Source organism: Cyprinodon variegatus, unplaced genomic scaffold (genome assembly GCF_000732505.1).
Source record: "Cyprinodon variegatus isolate N-32 unplaced genomic scaffold, C_variegatus-1.0 Scaffold86, whole genome shotgun sequence".
NCBI classification, from domain to species: domain Eukaryota; kingdom Metazoa; phylum Chordata; class Actinopteri; order Cyprinodontiformes; family Cyprinodontidae; genus Cyprinodon; species Cyprinodon variegatus.
In genome coordinates, this window is record NW_015150539.1 from 1,265,370 (window position 1) to 1,285,847 (window position 20,478).

General features: G+C 39.2%; 1 protein-coding gene across 7 annotated transcripts in view; it reads left to right on the top strand.

Annotated features, from left to right (window-relative positions):
• nav2 (neuron navigator 2) overlaps positions 1-20,478 on the top strand; it is a 101,594-nt gene that overhangs the window by 58,874 nt on the left and 22,242 nt on the right. For all 7 annotated transcript variants that reach the window (XM_015373376.1, XM_015373377.1, XM_015373380.1 and 4 more), the window contains 4 exons: positions 2,542-2,664; positions 16,062-16,191; positions 17,694-18,009; positions 19,230-19,944. In XM_015373376.1, coding sequence (XP_015228862.1) covers positions 2,542-2,664; positions 16,062-16,191; positions 17,694-18,009; positions 19,230-19,944 — 1,284 coding nt within the window. The remainder of the gene's footprint in view (positions 1-2,541; positions 2,665-16,061; positions 16,192-17,693; positions 18,010-19,229; positions 19,945-20,478) is intronic.

The following is a 20,478-nucleotide window of genomic DNA, read 5'->3' on the forward strand; positions in this document are numbered from 1 at the left end:
TATATATATATATATATACATTGTAGAGATATGATATGTTACTGTTGGAGAAGGGGGTGTGAAGAAAATTACCGTATTTTCTGGCGCACCTCACTAAGCTGCGGCCACTACATTTTTTGAGAAACTGGAATGGCACATCTATATAAGTCGCACTGTGCTATAAGCACCGGATATCTACTCACTGTCTTCCACCAAAACTTCTCTTCATTGGTTTAGAAGCTTTAATGAGGCAAATAAATGTCAAAATGTGTTAATTTGGGACATATGTTCCCTGTCGTGTCTGCTGCTAGTATGTTCTTGTGCTAAATGGAAATTAGACCCTTATTTTGTCATTGAATTTAAATTTTTAATTTTTTTTTATCATGTTGTTGTGTATAAACTCTTTGTGTTTTGTATCATCTCTTTATGGACCAGGAGTCTATTGAATAAAGCAATCAATCAATCAATTTCCAGCTTTGACCTCCCTCTCTGGTGGTTAGAAAAAATGCACAAAAAAGCTGCACCTTGCTACATTTAAAAGTAATTATTTTTAGGGATCTCCCAATACAACTTATTTCTTTCCGATACAATATAGATATTGCAGCTTTGAGAATTAACCAATGCAGGTATTGACCTGATACAATATAAGCATGCATTATGTATAATTTCACTGCTTATTTTGTACTGTTAGAAAAGGCTTGATCAAGCGATATTACCACAAGAGAGCCATAGGCAACAACAAAAGGTATAAGAACAATTGGCCCCTGTAATATTAACCAATGAATTATGGAAACTTAAACTCAGCCTAAAAAATAAATGGGAGATTTTCAATGCCAGCCAGTAAATTCCGATATTAGTTTTTTAGCTAATATTGGACCGATATCTGATATTAATATCAGAATAGGACCCCCTTATTATTTTTTTGCTTAACATCGCTGAGGTTATTAAATCTTCTGTAATACATGTATTACTTTAACATTTGCTGCTATAGATATATCTGACGTGAAACATACAGCCCTAGTCTTAGATAAACTTACATTTTGCTCCTTCTCTGGATTAGAGACATTATATAATGTTAGCAGGTTGACTCCTTGTTTTGATTTGACTTGGTAAAGATTTCTAAAATGTATTTTAATTGGTTTCAGTGTTAATGAGCGCAGCAAGCTTACACAAATGTAGTTTTTTTTTTTTATTGAGAATTATTTACTATTATTGTCTTAAATACCATTTTAGTCATGCACCCCTTAGCTTCCTCCCACACAGAGAAAGTCACATGACCCAAAACAGGTAGCAGCAGCCAATACAGTCTCCTACTATTTGAATGTTTTTTTTAAAGTGTTGGAAAATAATAAATTCAGGTAATTTTGATTTGTTTAAATGCAGAAAATAAGGTGCTCTCGCAGAGAGCATCAAAGAAATCGGAAGATTGGTCCAATTTTGTAAGCATTGGTTAAACGTGATCTGGTCCCTCAAGTTACTGGTTTATCAACTTGGTGTAACGGAAATGTAACTGACTGCAAAAAATGTAATTATTGATTATAAAATAACGATCCTTTATACTTTTTATTCATTGCTCCCATAAAAGTAACAAAGTTTTAATTTAATTTTATTTATTAAAATTTTGCACTCTCTTGTTTGACTCCAAAACCTGGTTTTGTCAACTTTGACTATGTTAGACCTACGGTAACACTAATTCTGTTTGGCAGCACATTAGCTCACACAAATGGGCACTGTTTGTGAGATACACTGTACCTTGTGTATACTGTAAATGCATGCAGGCACAACTTTGTATTTGTGGGTTTCATTTTGCTTTTGACACTGAAGGCGTTTTACTGGCCAGTTTGTTTTTCTCTGCTTCTTGCCGAACAGAATTTCCAGTCTAACACAGAAAGCATTCACCGTCTGAACGTTGTTCAGATTGTTTAGATCTATCAGTGATCGCTGCAGGTAAATATTTGGCGATTTACTTAGCGCCTTATCTGTTCTCCTGGGAATGTTTCTAAGGGTTCAGTTTCTTGGCATCACTTTTCAGGCCTTAGCTGTCTGCCTACGTCATTGCTCCATAAACCATGTCTTTTCTGTTATGAAATGAAATAAAGGCCCATTTAACCTGCTGTTTATATATAGATATTCTCTATATTTGTACCATGATTTATTGCTACTTCCTCTATTCATCAGAATTTAATAAGCAGTGCAGGGACAGAACTTTTTTCTAATGATTTTATAAGGAACAAATAACAGACTCCTCCTCTGTCTATTGCACAGCCTCTTCTTTTCACCACATGATAGAAATCTGTGCCCTCTAGTTTGCTTTCACAAGTGCTGGTGTTGGAGCCTTTTGGTTCTGCTTGATGGGCACTTTGCTCCAGCTTAAAAACTACATGGATGTAAGCTCTAAATCTTGAAATAAATGACAAACAAGGATCTATCAGAGAGAGACCAGATTGTGGTGATCTTTGGTTTGTCACAAAGTGTTCTGCTGCCCTTTTTTCTCTTCTTTCTGTGCTTATTTTTATTCAAATATACATGCTGGAGACTAAAATCTTTTGTGATGTTTTTCAGCTACATGACTGATGGAGGTTTGGGTCTGTACACTCGCCGCCTGAACCGACTGCCTGACAGCATGGCTGCCGTTCGAGAGACGCTCCATCGGAATACCTCGTCAGGACAGGGAGATGCTGATAGGTGGGTTAAGAAAATCTGATGAAGGCATCTCACCTGCTCTTTCTCTCTCTATTCTTTTGATATTTTACTTATCTTTATTTTCATATTGTTGTATGCTCCTTTACCTTTTGATCCATTTATTGATTCACCTCCCAAGACCCATTTGATACAAATTATTCCAAATTGTGGAGTTGGAGATTAATCTTCTGTTTTGTTGCGTTTCCAGTGTTTCTGTTCAATAATTGACAATGCAGTTATTTATTGATGCTGAATACAGGCATCTTTGTTCTCAAAGTATAGATAAAGTTTATGTATAATTGTGTGATGCCTGGAAAGCCTTTGTAATCTTTCAAACTTCTAAACTATTTACCAATTTCTGTTTACACATGTATAAAGAAATATGGTGTTGGCAAACATAAAGCATGATGTCAGATACAACACTTGGTTGATATGAACCAGTTTCAGAGCCTCAAACTATATTAGGAGCAGAAATTGAGAAAACCTTTCTCAATAGCATTTGAAAATGTTGATTATCTTTCTTGATTTTAATGTATTTCCCAGTATTTCCCACTTTTTTTTCTGTTCATTATTGGAAGGGAAATTTTAGATATTACCCTTCTAAACCTTTGTGATGAGCAAAGCTTTGTGTTGCTCTGCTCATGCATTTAGATTATTTCTTGATAATTACAAAAGAGAGAAGATTGACAAAGGTTCTGTTGCTTGTGTGAGACTTTTAGTCAGTGTTTGTAATTTTGGAGCAGCCTTTGTCCTGTCAGACAGTTGGAGAAGGATTTGGCTTGTTGACAGACAGAAATGAATGAAGGCTGAGCAGCACCCCACCATGTAGCTGAAGAAAGACAAGGGGGTTGGAAGAAAGAAAGACGATGGGGGAGGGAGTGAAATGATATGAAGATGGACGGCCGAATGGATGGAGATGGCTCTAAATGAAAATTGGGTAAATTAAGCCAGACAAAGGCCTGCTTTGGATGAAAACACACAGAGCGTGTGGTTGGGTTCTGCATTTTCTGATAAACTATCTTCAAATATGGCAAAAAGATAAAAAAAAAAATAAAAAAAGTCCTTTTGGGGGTTTTTATGTTTAATACTTGCACTGGCTAAAACGCTGTTAAAATTTTCAATTGCATCTTTAAACTGCATCTGTATCTGCTCCATGGACCATTAAGCTTAAATCCTCAGGTGTGGCTAATTTCCTGCCTTCAAGACTTTTGACCTTTTTTTGCCATTCACCCGGCACAGACACACACACAAACACGCGTTTGGCTCTTTTAGCCTTTTAACACAAACTAACCTCCTTTACCTTTCATCTCTCTCTTCTCAACTCATTTCCTGTCCTCTTTCAAACAGAACTCAATTTCTTTCTACCATCTCGCTATTTTCCCTCTTTGTTGTTTTGATTAAAGAGTGTAAGGAGCAGTGGAAAACTAAACGGGGACAAATGATGAAAGTTGGGGGACTTCTTATGTTTTATTTCATGCCTCTCTGTGAGGCTTATAATTGAGAGAAACTGCTGATGTTTTTTCCCACCTCTTTGATGATGGTCTTGCAGGTTAATATGTTGTTAAGAAAGAGACAGCAGAAAAAGGAGAGGTTGGTCTCCGCTTAAACCCCTACAGGAATGTCTGAATAATCTGCTTACTGCTTCAAATTTTCGATTAATTAAAAGGTTTCAGGAAGCGATGGATGAAATATATTAGCATATTGAATCGAAAGTATTAGCACTGCAGGGTTAAAGAGGCTGGTAAGTTTTGTCTTGTAAAATAATTAGGCTAATTTGAGTCATGAAAATTGAGTTAATGGTTCAGCATAATCCAGGTGGAAAAATGAGCATGAGCAGTTTGTTATTTTTTCTATTTATTTATGAGCGTCACACAAAAGTAAAGACATCTGTTCAATCTGTTCTGGATTTGACTGTGACCTGGGCTTAGACCAAGACTTGTTTTTCAGTGTTCTTTGGTTGTGCTGCAGCCAAGCCTCTCAGTAGAAGCAGGGGATACCAGAAGGTGTCGGGTGTGCACGTGGTGGTGCTGGGGTAAAAAAACGCTGTGACCCCTGGACTCTGAGGTCATGGGCTTCAAAGGGCTGAGGTTCACATTTAAAAACCACTCAGAAAACCTTTAAAGCCGTCATGCCATTTTTTTTCCCGGATCAAACCAGAACCTGGACTAATGAGCTTGGGGGGGTGCATCTGGAAAACACTGAGTGTAAAGCAAGTGCAAAACTGCAGCTGTGAGAGATGACTAATGTTTCAGTTGGCAATGCAAAATCTTGTCAGCTCTCCTTAAAGTATTATCTGGAAGCAAAAAGTGAGTCATGAAACAACGGGCCATTAATGTATGAGCCGAAGCAGAGACAATAGAGAATAGAAGCTGTTTGCTCGTGTGTGTGAGCTTTCTTATCCCTGTCATTAATCTCTGTGGTTGAGGAAAAGAGGAAGCAATCTGTAATAGTCTGTCCTTTGGTTTGAATCCTCTTTGTTAAAGAAGACAAAAGGAGAAGAGGTCTTTGTTGTCTGAAACTGCTGTAGAGGCACAAACCCCCCCATCGCCACCACCAGCAGTTTTTTTTTTTTTTAGATGAGGTGCTGTGTATCCTCTGTAGCACACTGGGACACAAATGTATAATTAAAATGTTAAGTTGACTTTAAATGTCAAATTAGAAAAAATAAAATAAACTACTAGTCAGATTAACAGCTTCCATTCCAGTTGTATTTTGTCCAAGTTAAACTTGCAGCTTCAAAGGAAGTTTAGTGGATCTAAAGGAGGTGAGTTTGTTGTCAATATTTCATCTTTTATTCATTGCCTGTCACATATAGTTTTATCAGGGGCACCAGTTTGCCAGTTTTCACTGTGGGTCTGTCCAAACATTCTGGTCCATCTGCAGAGACTTTTGCAGCATTATAAACCCAACAGCTACGTAAAAAAATTGTTGCAAATATGACCGTAAGAAGACAAAATACAAATAGGGATGTCTAGAAGTTGAAGGTCAATTGTTACCTTCTACTTTTAGTTTTAAAACAGAGGACTTGACAGAAATCTAATGGTTCTTATTAGACTGAAAAGCAACAGATGCATCTTTTTGCTGCTTGATGATTAATTAAGTAAAACTTATAAATAGGAGTAGATTTCTCGAAAATTTGTGTCGGAAAAATAAAGAGCAAATGTAACGGAGTGAGCTGGTATAAGCCTAGTTAGAAACATCAGGTGATTGATTTATTAGTCGTATATTGCTGGATTACCATCGCCACCTGTCTATCCTAAAAGACTTAGTTCATAAAAAGATTGATTAATGAACAACAATTTGTTCTTAAGACCTAATTCCTTGGAGTAAAGTGGCACAACACTGTTGTCCCTTTCTATCAAGTTCGTCTCCTCATTACCTCTGCAGTCATTTGACCTGGGTCTTGTTAAAGTTGTATTTTTTCTCTGTGAGGACAAACAAAATAGATGTTTGGTTAAACGTGATAAAATTTGCCCTGGTGCATTCATGTTAGACTTGGAAAATAATTCTGGTTCCCAATGTTGCAACTCGGATAAAAGACTGATGTGTTTTTGCTGTTTGTTCATTAAACTTTGCTATTATTTAAAGGGAAAAATTAGGAATTTCTCCTAGGATTTAGTTTAAACTATTATTGGTTTTCAATTTGAGAGGTTCTACAGAGGCAGACGACTTGTCATGTGTAAAATCTCACACTGGAAAAACAATCTAGAAATAAGTAAAAATTTCTTAAATTAAGTGTATTTACCCTTAATTTGAGTAGGTAAATGAAATGATTTGCCAATGGAACGAGTATTTTTACTCTTAGAATAAGATATTTTGATAAAATGCACTTGAAACAAGACAATATAATCGAGTTTTCTTATTTTAAATGTAAATTGTCTCGTTCCATTGGCAAAATATCTCTTTAACCTTTTCAATTCAAGAACAAATGCACTTATTTTAAGAAGAAATGGGTTTTATAGATTTAGATTTTTTCCAGTGCAGGTTTACAGGGAAGCTTGCAGTGAGGAAAAACATGGTAAAATGGCATAATTTGTTTTGGTCATTTGATTGTAGCGATGAAAAAAAAAAATCTTAAAAAAAATTCTTGTTATAGTAATTTCTATAATAGTATTTATCCAGAAAAAGGCAAACATACTTTCTCCATTGACAAAAAAGAAGGAACACTTAGAGAAGAACTAAGCTATTGTAGGATTAGGTTTTTGTTGGCCACTGCTGTGGTTTTATGGGCATTATGTGATTCATCTGAGAGTAAACACAGCACGATCGGCTTAATCCACCAACAGACACCTTCATTAGTGGTCGTTAGACCCTGATTCTGTCTGCCGTCGTGCTCGTTATCTTTTCACTGTAGCCATCATGCTTTTGCATTGCTTTGCCGTTTGAAATTTACTAAACAATAAAACAGTTTCCACCTTTGCTTAACTAAATTGTTGAGTTCCTAATCCTTTAAGTCTTTGCACAGAGCTGCGTTAGCACTGCATAGAAAGGCTCCTCGTTTATTATTCTACTAACGGCTCATAGTGTAAAGAAACAGTAACCCTCATTGACCTATACCTCAGAGCTATGTGACACACTGTATTACACAATTCAGTTTGTGCAATTCTATTTGGTTAACTTTTCACAGTCATAAAGCCCATTTGTTTTGCTATGAATCACTCTGTAATCTTTTGGCACTTGATAAGCTGCAGCTGATGTGTCTGTTTCCCAAACTAGGCTCCCAGCAATCCGCCTTGGCTGTTTTGTATGTGAAAGAACCCCTCACGGCTGTATTTCTCTTTAAAATCATTTCTCGTTATGAGTAATGATTATAAATCATCATAGGTGAAGTACAGCATGTCTGTAAATCAGTGTGCGTCGGACTATTTTTTTGAAGCAGTTTTTTTTGTCCAGTTTCTCCCCTTGAGGACTTGAGTCCCACCTGCAGCAGTTCAGAGGTTGTTGGAAAGATATACAGATGGTCCAAGCCCCAGTGTGTTATCGCTCTTGTCTGGACTTGAACATTTTGCCTGTTGGCCTCAGGGAGACGAACAAAGTGCTTTTAACCTTATCAACTCCTCTGCTTCTCAAACACCTGCTCCTATGTGTTTGCGTCTCAGTCTCTGTCTGTTTCTCTATAATCCCGCCTCCACCTGCTCCACTGTTCCAGCTATGTTAATGTTATGCTTTGCTTCAAGAGTGATAATTATTATTGTTGGATAATTTGCTCTCGCACCAGTCCTCATTCCCTTTCATAAGCCCAGAACTCCAGATCTTTGCTTTTGGATCCTTTTCACCCACTGCTCTGTAACATAAACATGTTTAACATGAAACAACCAAATATTGTGACACATTCTTATTTAAAAGCTGCCCTGTCCAAGGAATGATGATTTTATCTTTGAAAGAGAAACAGTAAGAACATATAAGTGTAAGTTGCTCAAAGTTTCTCATGGCGTTCGCTGCTATTTCACTTGATAACACGATTGGCCAAAATCAAACTTTGGCGGTTTGGCACTAGGTGTTCCTTCAGCTTGGGAAGGTTCTGCTGAATTTCCCTCTTTTTTTCTGAACAGATTCAATCACAGTAGCCCCGCAATGTTTACACCTTCAATACTACATATGATCAGTCTGGCTCGCCAGGTTACCTCAGCTGATCCCTCTTAATAATACGAAGAAGCATCTCCCTGCATGTCGGAGCACTTCTTATCTCTAAGACAGAATCAAACCCCTCCCAGCTAAGGAAGCTTATTTCTCTCTTTACATCTGGAACTTCTTACTCTTAATTTATTTGCCAGCTCTGAGTATAAATTACTATTTACAGTCGACACTTATCTGTGTGTGCATGCAAAAATAAATGACTTTTTGGTCGGCAAATGAGAGCAGAAATCCAATCTTTCACCAAGCCTTTACTGCCCTTCAGATATTAGGTGCTGTAATTACCTCCCAGCTACAGCTATGCTGAAAGCTGCATTTCGCTGCATCCCAGCGCTGTTTGGATTTAAGTCCTGCTGGCTTGAAACTATGGAGCCTGCTGTGCAAGGCACTTAGACTGTGGATGTATGTTCCAATAATTTGAAACACCCACACGTCCCTCCTTTATGATATGCTATTCAGCATTCACCATAAACAGCTATAATTTTAAATTAGTTGGATGCTTTATAATTCAAATACTGTAAGGAAGGAATAAGTGTGAGTTATAAAAACCTTTCTAAAAATGGAAATTTTAATAGAACAATGGGCTGTAAATCAGGAGAATTAAGTTATTTGCCTCCTGAACTTTGGTTGCTATTTTTCCAATGTATTTTCTGGTTTATTTATTTATTTTGTCTATTTGGACTTTGTCAGCCCTTGTAAGACTCAAAGACCCTAGGTTAATAAATGTAAAGCACATAGTATCAGCTACCAAGCCACAACTTTCTAGAGAAAAACTAAAAGGTGAAGAATCTTAACCCCTTGTTTCTGGTCTGTTTAGAATATGAATGGCTAGAGCACAGAAGCAGATTTCTCCTATTTTGAGGGTTTTATTGCTATATAGAAGGTAGGTCTGACTGCTTCATACAGTATGTATGTTCATTAAACTTTATGAGAGGCAAAATAGTTTAAAGTGCAACTATGCATTTTAAACCTGATTCATGTTTCAGACCAGAAAAGCTCTTCAGGGAAACAGTCTACAGTGCTTACTGACTTGAGACAGACTGCAGAAAATTTTTTTTGTCTCAAGACAGCATTTTTTCACATGGGAAATATGGGGTAAAAAAACAAGTGGTTCACCACCAGCTGTAAGTCCTGAATATGTTGTTCTTTAAATGAGAGTGTCGTTTATCTGGAGACTCTTAAAGAGATTATAAAAAAAATAAAATAAAAAAATGTAACTGCCCCCCCAGGTGTCGATTTCTCTGAGCTCAGGAGAAAAAAACAAACAACATTTACAGCCTTGCTGTAGCACTGAGGTGGAAATGGGTTTCATGGTTTGCCGACAGTCTTTATATAGGGCATCTGCACCCCTGGTAGAAATTCCTTGTTTGTCCCAGAGCTCTTTTCATTGAGTTGGATGCAGCATAGAGGGCTGCATGTCTGTGAAAGAGCAAAGTACATCACATGTGTTCAGAATTTCGTGTTTTCTCTGTAGTTCGGGGTCAGTCAGACACATCTATAGGAGTTATGTGTTTACACTTTAAACCCCCAAACCTAAAAAGAAAGCAAATATTCAGAAGTACATGGAGTACTGGATGAGAGGCAGTCACATGGATCAGAAAGGTGTGACAGCATGGACAGGAGACTTTTGGATCATACAACCAGACCGAGCAGAAGAAGCAGGAAGATGACCTTTCCTCATCGTGCTGTCTTGTCCACTCCCAGCTTTCCCTGTCAGAGCAGAGACAGCTGTGTCATTTTCACACCGCAGGACTCCTGGGATCCTGCCTGGAATGTCCCAGCATCCACTTTTTTTCTTCATCTTTTTCAGTTAGACCATGCAATTCAAAAAGTGTTTCTCCTTTTTCAAACCTGGACAACAAAAACTACTTATTTGTGAAATGCCACAGTCATCAGAAGGATTTTCTGTATTACAAAAAAGGAACTTTTAAGCAATGCCTCAATCATGCTATTAAATTGTTACTATTATACTGTACCATCGTCATGGTTATTGTTCTTTTAATACAATAAAACATAAAAATAGATAGGTATAGTGAGAAAGACGTGGACTACACATTGTTCTCACAGTTTTCTGCCTTTGTAACATTTCTGTAAACATTAGAAATCCCAGTCTAACAACTTTGATCATGTCTGGGCTTGAAGGATTCAGCTTTTGTTATTTAACAGCATAGATTTGGCTAATTCCGGATATCCCGCCACTAAAAATAGAGTGGTGTTCTTGTCATTGTTTTGTGTGCTTTTCGTGATGTTAAAAGTTCAATGTGGAGTCTACATACTGGCTCTTCTTCTGTCTGTTTACCTAAAACACACCTTACAGCTTTGGGGAGATGTTATCTATTTCCTCCAATGAGATTCTGTCTGAGAGTCTTCCTCTCCCTCCATCTTCTGTCTGTCGGCTTCTGACAAACAGAGATTTGGGGGTTATGTGATACGGCTGCATGGTGAGGAGACCAGTAGTTTCCTCTCAAATGCAGGAAATCCCCTTACTTCTGCCCGGCTGCTCTGTTGTAGCTGCATGTCTGTGTGTACATTTCTGCGGCACTTACCCTTTGTGCTTTTGCCAGAGTTGATTGGGTTGTTAGTGCATTGAACTGACCAACAGACCAATCGTCCAACTGACCACAGTCCCAGGAGCCTCATATAGGGAAAGTTCAAACAAACATTGCCTTTTTCTCAGGACGCTCACAGACACCATTATTGGCTTTCCGTTTTGGGAGGCTTTTTTCATCACCACCAACCCCCATCTCTCCAACTACACTGTGTTTCTCTTTAAGGAAATTTGGCCCCTGAAGCCTGATCCCCTTGGGAGAGCAGAAAACCTAATCTAATGAGACCCGGAAAGAGTTCAGGTTCCAGTTTGGAAGGTCTTGATTTGGGACATATTTCTGTCTTTGTTACTGTCCGTTTTCAGACTGATCTGTGAGCCTTTTAGCCTGTTTAGTAAATGATATAGTAAAGGCTTCTTTCATTCTGATGAATAATGGACACCTTGTCAGGGATGCGCAATGAATCCAACTTTTTTACCCTCCAGTTTAGCTGATCTGTAGTAATAATTATAGTTTTATTGACAAACACTTTTATCATTCAATGTAACTTTACAAATTAAACTAAAACAAGTCCTCAACAATCACAGAAATAAAAATCATCATGTGGTTCTTTTCCCACCCTTGGCATACCACTATAAACTTCAGCAAGTTTCTCTTCACTACACCTGGATGTATGACCTCATTGAGCTGCTGCCATGTGATATGCCAATTGTAGGTATTACTAAACAGCAAAATTGTAAAACACCAATGGAAAAAGTAGATTATATAGAGATTAAGTGCAGTTCTCACTTTATTTAGCTCTAAAAGGCAACTACACTTTGCCTTCAAACTCTTTATGTCAATATTATTAATAACAATAATCCGAGGAAGATTCTTATGATTGATTGATTGACTTTATTGATCTCACAGTGAAGAAATTTACTTGTTACTTAAAATACTTAAAATAAAAATTAAGAGTCAGTTTTTTCTCAAGTCCAACCTTTCAACAACCCAGAAGCCTTTATATGACTGACCCTTTGGTTATGATCCATTAGATATTGAACTCCACTTTTTGCGCTTGGCAGCGCTACTCTCTCGGGGCAACCTGTGGTTAATCTCTCCATCTCCTGTGATTGGTCGTAAAGAGCTCCGCGGTTGGTAACAGGCGGGTTGCTTTGCCAGCAAGAGGCTGAGGGCTGGGCCCTGCTGTTTGGCCTGATCTCTAATTAGCGCTGGCCTGTCAGTTGTTCAGGGTGGATCTGTCTGGGAAATTGCAGTCTTGCACACACAGACACCCAGTCTACATAAACCAGAGCTGGGAAGCACACAGCAGAGCATGTGGGGGATGAGGATTGTCATTTTGTCTCAATCTGTCCGCGATCGTGTGGCTTTGACTTGTGCAGCCTGTTTGATACTTCTTAGGCTCAAGTGGCTTATTTAGGGCTCAGGGTGTGTTTGTGTAAGTTTCACTGAGCAGCATTAATAGTGCTGCTGCAGCAGGGAAGTGGTTAACAGTCTCCAGAGAGGCTCAGGTTACCAGCAGCAGGGCAGGTCCTCAGCTCTGCTCCTTTCAGTGTGGTGTTCAGTGTAGACAGATACAAACAGTGCCCGGGGGATGAAGTACTGGTGCAGCAACTGACAAAGAAGCCTGATCAGGGATCTCCGTCAGGGACGAGAGAGGGAGCGAGAGACACTGGGGGAGTTTAGAGTGAGAGAGACTGGGAGGAGAGATTTATTCCAGTGAAGCCTTTCAGCAGCATGGAGCCATGAAGCTCTCTGTACATCTTGGCATTTACGCTCCGCGACCTGGTTCCCACAGCAACACAGGCATCCTGAATGGGTAGGTACAATGAGTGTAATTGTGCAAGTAGCCAAAAGAAAATACATTTTGTGGTTTCTTTCATTTCCCAACTGATCTTTGGATTTTTTTTTTTTGTTTAGTTTGAAATATTGAATCACCCTAGAAAACTCTTATTCTAATACTAAGCTGTTGATATTTATTTTCTTTGTGTGTGGGACACCCCCCTGTGGCTCTGAGGATGAGTTGAACCAGTTCAGGTTGCTCTGTTTCCCTTCATCCTTCAGCTCTTTTCTGTCTGTTTTAATCTAAGTTTGACTTATTCCTCTGGTGCATCCAGGAGGAAGTCGGGTCATCTCTCAAAGCATGAGATGTGTTTGGTCTGATGTTTGTCAGGAACCAACCAGCTGATTAGGTTTTGGTGGTTTTCTGAAACTGGGAATTTTGCCATTGAAAATGTCTGTTTTTGTTTAGTTTCTTTGTTTGAAGCCATAATTACAATGTGAGCTTGCTCCTTGGTGGGAAAATTCTGGGCGTGCAAGTTGACTACTGAGCAACACTGCTTTGGTTTTGTATATACCAAAGCAGTGTATGTTTTACCTTTGTACATAGGTGGAACCAGAGGGATGGTTGATTCAAAACAAGAGGATATTAGTATGGGAGTACTGAGCAATAAAGTCAGTGAGCACTTCAAGCCAACATAACTCATTTTACACTCCTGGTCTCATGCTTTTCAAATTTCTCTGAAATTTATAAAAAAAAAAATTAAAAAGGGCACAAATAATGAATATATAGGATTGAACAGGGCATTGCCTTATCAACGATTTTGTCGTCATATAAAATAATGCAGCCCAATTATGCTTCCTTAATACTTGGTTGGTTTGTTACTCAAGATATCAGCAGGTCTACAGTCCTATCTGACACCCAGACACTGACTAAAGACGTCACCCTGAACCATCAGCTATACATGCAAAGAACTATTTGACACCAAAACCCGTTTGTTCCCAAATTGCAAGCTTATTACCACACCTTTTATAACAAAAAATTAACACATAGTGACTATATTGGGATTTGCATAAAACTCAAACATCTCTCCTAAAATACAAACAATTAATGACAATAATCATTACCAGTTAAAATTAGATTCATAATGGTCCTACATTGACAAAATTGTTTAGGAGATTTTCTAAATAATCTTTGAAGTTTCATTGCTGTTTCACACCATTGGTGATATTTAACCCTGCTTTTTAAATGCCTGTTATGTTTATTTGGCTCCTTCCAGTTATTTATGTAGCTTTTTTTTTTTTGTAGAGATGCCTCCGTCAAATTGATTCAAAGTTTTCTATCTAAGGAAAACCAGTTGATTGCATTGACTCATTGACTCAAATACAATCCCTCACATTAAGCATGCTTGTAGCGACAGTGGAGAGGAAAAACTCCCTTTTTACAGGAGGAAACCTCCAGCAGAACCAGGCTATGTGTGAGCGGCCATCTGCCGAGGCCGACTAGGGTTAAAGGAAACAGAAGCAGAGATACAAAAAGCAACTGTAAAAGGCGGCCCAGTCCAGGAAACACACAGGCAGGCAAACGAGCCCAGAGCCAACCACCACACCAGAGGACAAAGAGAGCACATCCAGCTACCCCCAGCCAGAGAAACAGGACCACACTGAAAAACAGGCCGATCTCGAACATCTATAAACAAAGGTGTTGATGGCAGCAGCACAGCTGATATTCCTCTCCAGGATGGTGTCGCAGCCAAACAGGAACAGACAAGGATAAGCTACTATGAGAAAAAGCAGAGAGAGCAGAACGTTAGAGATTAAACTAACAGATTCTGCAGGGTGGGAGAATAGGGAATTATATCAACACATCTTTGCAAGCTTATTTATTCTTAAATGATTAGATAACATTTTGAATAGCAGAAAAGAATGGTTGAGGTAATACATTTAAAGAATCGACTATTTCAGGAAATGTTACTCCTATCTGCTTCTGGATCTTGGTCAGCAAGATCTGTGTCAGATGGGAACATAAAGAACAGTAAGGGTCAATCCAAGAAGACAAATACCTTATTGATAAGCAAAGTAGAAATACATTGCAAAGTTAACACAATACGCTACCAGATGTTGCATGCAAGTTGTTTATGATCGTGGTTTGACACATATTGCTAAATAATGATTAGTAGACAACCTTTGTGAAAGAATCAGAAAATGTATTTCTATCCCCAACCTTTTTGGAATCTGATTTAACTTGAAATTGTATACAACTTTAAATTCATATGTCATGCATTTAAAACTGAAAGAAAGCATTTTGATGTATTCAGTGAAAAAGAGAGGAAAATAATTTTTTTTTTCTTTTTGTGTTTTACCTCAGAAAAAAAAAGTGCCATCGAAGTGACAATGTAACTAATTTAAAGCCCGTTTGGATCTGAAAAATTCATCTTACACAGGATGTTTAGACTTTTCATAATACTGTGTGCTCTTTTTCCATTTTATAAGTTATTCATTCATTCATCCTAACTTTATAAAATTTAGGCACATGGTTTAGGCTACTCGAATCAGCTGGATGGGAATACAACTATAAATTTACGACTGTTGTTTAAAAAGGAAGCTCTATGCAAGGCATTGAATGAAATTTGAAATACATTCAGTTTTTCATCTATCAAGAAAGAGTGTACTGTTTGTTTATGTTTTAGAGCAGCCAGCCCTGCACTGGCTGTCCTCATCAGCCTCCCTCTGCTCCTTTCAGAGCAATGTTTGCCAACCGGCTGGGCTTCCTGTCCCCCAAAGACCCCAAGCGGATACAAGCACAGACACACACAAACGCACCAGCACACACAGACATATTTACAGATATCCTTAACTCTTGGCACATTTGCTCTGTTCATATGGGTCTATTTGAAAAGCTCAGACACACAAGCACACCATGATGTCACCCCTCAAATGAGCCTTTGTTCAGTTGATAGACAGCCCCATTCAGACGTGTCTGTGGGCCTGTGTGTGTGTGTATCCAAGTTGAAATCAGTTTAATAGAGAATAAAAGAAGAATCAGCAGGCAGTCACCAGATTCTCCTTTTATGTCTGTTTTTTCTTTGTTTAAATTAACTGTTTTATTTTTCCTGTTTATTGAAAGTCAAACTTTTTTAATTATATCAATTCAGAAACATTCAAACTTGATGATTTGAAAATAATGATATACTTGTTATGTGTGTGTCTAAAGCTATCAATTAAAATTGTGACAGAATATTTGAAATCTTCAAAACTCATTTATTTCTGCTGAATAAGCCAATGATAAACAGGATAATGTTCTGTTTTTTCTCTTTGTTCTTCAGTTTTATGATTGTTCTCAATAAATATTCACATTGTCCAAAGTTTCCATCTTTTCTCAAAGCATATTGTTTGCATGGACTAATGAGAGTCTCATTCCTCTTCTCTATCTGCCTGTAGCTGGGATGACAGCAGCTCAGTAAGCAGTGGCATCAGTGACAACATTGACACAGATGACATCAACACCAGTTCCTCCATCTCCTCCTATGCCAACACACCTGCAGCACAGCGCAAAGGCCTCAACACACAGGTAGGTCAACCAAAAAAACAAAACACAATTTTATGCAAAAAGTCCCTCTGTGCATCCGACAGTCAAATCTAACTGCATAGGATGGTTCCCTTATTTAGGCCAGCAAATAAGATGAATACAGAATCAAACTGGTTAATTATTTGTTTTAAATGTTTCAAATAACTGAAGCTTAAGTTTTAAAGGTGTTAATTGGACACTTGTATATAATTAGTTTAATTAAGTTTTGGTTCTACAGCTTGAAAAAAGTAGAGCAATTCTCCAACATAAGGAATTAAGAAGTAAATTACTGTATTGATAGATGAAAGTGTGTTTTCTGTGCCCCTTATAAATATGTATCTAGCAGAGTGGCACTCTATCAGCTTTCATTGGTCCACATTATTAACTCTTATAATCAAAAATGACCAAACATCAGTGACATCAGAAAAATATTCAGATAGTGCTCAAAATGAATTTGCTGTTACTGGCTGAATTTCGTAACAGTAAACAGGCAGCTTTGTACACATTCCTAAAGCCTTGCTAAGTAGTGTATTTTGGGGGAATGGGAGTAATGTCAAAAATTACAGAGATAAATTGGTCTAAAGATTGAGTCTTGTGTAAGTTGTAATAGAACTTGAAGATGAACTCAGAAGCCATGTCAGTCAATACTTTGTCTTTTGTTTGCTTTGGGGTGGGGAAACTCTCTTAAATATATGTAAACATGTTTTAAGCCTGTTTGTCAGTCTTTGATATTTATTGCAGCTTGTAATCGGGTCATAAAAATGTCAGCGGGTTCTTGTTTATATTGTACACAGTCTATGATGACTGATCTGAAGCCATCCAGTGTATTCTGACCCCTCATTATTACAGCATAGGTCATGATGGTGATTGAAAAATAAATGAAAGTACAAAGAGTGTCTTTCTCTCAGTGCAGCTGCATGATAGACTGCAGGTAACCAAGTCTGCTCTGTCTGTCCTCAGGCGAGTCCACATTGGATTGACTCTGTTTTTTTCAAATCTCAAAGCAGATCAGCTTCCAGCTTTTTAAAAGTGTTGCCAGGACAACTGCAGCGCAGCCATTGCAACACCTTCAGCTATTTATCTGTTTGTTTATACAGTTGGAAAGATGCAGCACCAGCTGCTTTAAGCTAATCTGTAAATGGGTATTTGGTTAACTCCTTTATGCAAATTCAGAAGGAAAGTTTTCATGGCAAACTGTAATCCTTCAACAGTGTATTAGCTGGCCTTTAATGGTTACTTTTTTTCTTGAGAAGGTTATTATCAGTGCAGTAATCAGTATTCAATAATCTGAAGATCTGCTTTTTGTCAGACTTGACTCCAGTCTTGCCCTGACATGAAATTGTAGTCCTCATATTTCAGATTACCAGAACTTTTAGTACTCAAGCCCGATGAGATCAGACGTTCTAAAATCCTGCTGGTTAGATTATTCATTACAGTGGCTGTAGGTATTAAACTGAGAACGTCTTAGAGCCTCTTGACTAAATTTGCTGTGTGTGTGTTTCCAGCCTGTGACGGATGCAGAGAAGCACTCTGCCTCCACAGCAGTCCACCAAGTTTGGGCAGGAGACGAGGGGAAGAGACCCGAGGGGGGGCCAGATACGGGGGTCAGGATGGACACGGGTTCCAAGTGGAGTCGAAGAAACTGTGACGTCTCTGATGAGTCTGACAAGGGCTGCTCAGGAAGAAAGACGCCCTCTGTGTCCAACACTGGTTCCTGGAGACGAGGCATGACCGCTCAGGTGGGGGTAACGTCACCCCGGACAAAAAGCACCAGCAGCACAGGCTCCACAGCTTCAGCCAGCCTGAAAAACCATAGCTCAGGTAATACACACATCAGTCATTCCATATAGAAAGATTTAAGGTGATAAATTATACATTTTGTTTTGAAATTGTAGACAAGTTTTAATCTGTGGTATTTGATGCAGTTTGCAGTAAACCCCCATGTTTCCTGTTATGTTATCATACAGGTCTTTTGCCACTACCTAATGTTTTGTATATTAGCCAAAAAGATTTACTTTTTATCTGACCAGAGCACTGTTTTCCACATGGCTTCTGGCAAACTCCACAAGCCATGTGGAATAACAGCTTATTTCTCACTACTCTTCCATAAAGGTCTGATTTCAGATTGCATAGTTATTAGTTTTGTCAATTTATCCTTTTTTCCAGATTTCCTTTCAGAGTTGGGGGATCTTGGCTTCTTCTGATGTTGAACGTTTTACATAGGTGCAGGGGTGGACCTAGAAGGGGGCGCAGGGGTGGCCATGGCCACCCATAGTAAATCTGTGGCTATCCCAACCAGGCGATTTGTTGTTCCCATTGAAACATACTTAAGAACCTCCAGAGCAAACAGTTCACCTCCAAAACAGAGGGTGGCAGCAGTGATACTCTCAGGGGGAATGTTCCAACTAACTTGATTATTCAGTTTTTCAGACCACAGGATGACAGTTATTTTTAGATATTCACATAAACATACCAAAGTATATTAAATAATAAATAATAATATATTAAATAATACATAAGCAGAATTTAAGCTCTTTTCACAACTAGGTTTTCTGCTTTATGGGGAAAAGGGAATGTTTTGTGTCTCTGCTGTCACAAACTAGTATTCTATAAAATTAGCCATGAAAAATCACTGCTCAACCAATTTAATTTATAAATTATGCAAAACCCTGACTAATTTAGACAACATACATGTATAAATCTGTGTATAGATTTAGTAGCGAGGATTTAATGAATATCTAGTCTGTCTTGATGAATTCTTTTGGTAAATAGGGATGTTTGATTGTTTATTTCCCTGTTGGTAATCTGTGATTAGTGTAGACTGACCCTAAACAGTTTTTTTTTTTTTTTTTCCGTTTTGGCCACCCCTCAGTGCATGTTGGTCCTTGCTTGGCCACTCCTATGGGTGCTGTGTCTGACACTTAGTGGTTGCAATGTAATTAAATGTGAAAACGTTTTGGTAGTACGAGAGCTGCTGTAATGATATCTAGATGCTTGTGTCCGTTTCATCAACTCTGTGAAACTCCCTATGTTTCTTGCAGCAAAAACTGATGATGTAAAGGTGTCAGAGAAAGGACGACTCTCCCCTCGCTCTAATGGCCTCCAGCGCTCGCCCTCAGATGCAGGACGCAGCAGTGGCGACGAGGCCAAAAAGCATTCGGTTCCCACCAGCCGCACAACGACTTCGAACCCTCTCACTCACACCATCTCAGACCCGCAATCCCACACGCACATGCTGTCAACCCGCACCCCCACCAGCACCTTCGGGTTCAAGAAGCAAGGTACCGGCATGGTAACCATGGTTACAGCAAGCGGTGCCACCATCACCAGTGGGTCAGCCACTTTGGGGAAGATGCCTAAATCCGGGGCACGCTCTTTGTCAGGTGGCTTAAAATCCGGTGGCCCGGATGGAGGCTCAGCATTGAGTCACCATGACGACGGGTTCCTCCCAATGAGTGCCCGCTCAACCCTGCAGTACCGCAGCCTGCCTAGACCCAGTCGTTCGGGAGCAGCCGCCCGAAATGGCAATCGGTCGTCCACTAGCAGCATCGAGGCAGCCGTGCTCTCTGTTACCTCTCACGGGAAGAACTCTTTTAGCATTAGCAAGCCCAACAGCTCAATGGGCCTGCTGGCCAATCAGACAGACCGGGAGAAGGGCGTCTCTGATGTCGACAACCTGAGAAGCGGAGGTGGGATGCAGAGCGGAGGAGGAGCAGTGACGGGAAGACAGCAGGTTTCCTCACCTACACTGCGAAGGTGAACATGCACACCCCTCCTCAGACACACTGACAGCTCACCGATGAGCCACTCTAAGCCCTCTTGTATGGGCTTGACTTCACCCCCATGATACACTCACAGAAAGACTTAATCATGCAGTCACAGTACATGGTGAAGTAAGGGATCACACGTGTGGGCCTGTTTTACACACACACACAGTATCTGAGGTTAAATGAGGGCATTGTGAATTGAGGCCTTGAGCTGAGCTGATCAGCTGCCAAGCCTCCGCATTGGTGGTGTGGTTGGAGGGGGTAACAGGAGGGTGTGGTGCTCTGTAATGGAAGCTGAGTCTTACCTCAGCACTCTGCCCTCATTAATGTAAGGGAGTGATAACTCTTCAAAGAAAACCTCATGCTGTTATCCCCCACTGCAGCTTCAATCATCACGGCCCGCCGATTAACTGTAACCCAGGAACAAGGAGAGAGTTGTGGGTCTTTTCCTATGTTGGCCTTTTGTCAGATTTAAGCACCATTTCCTCTGTTACTCATTATAGGATTATAAAAAGCTTATTTT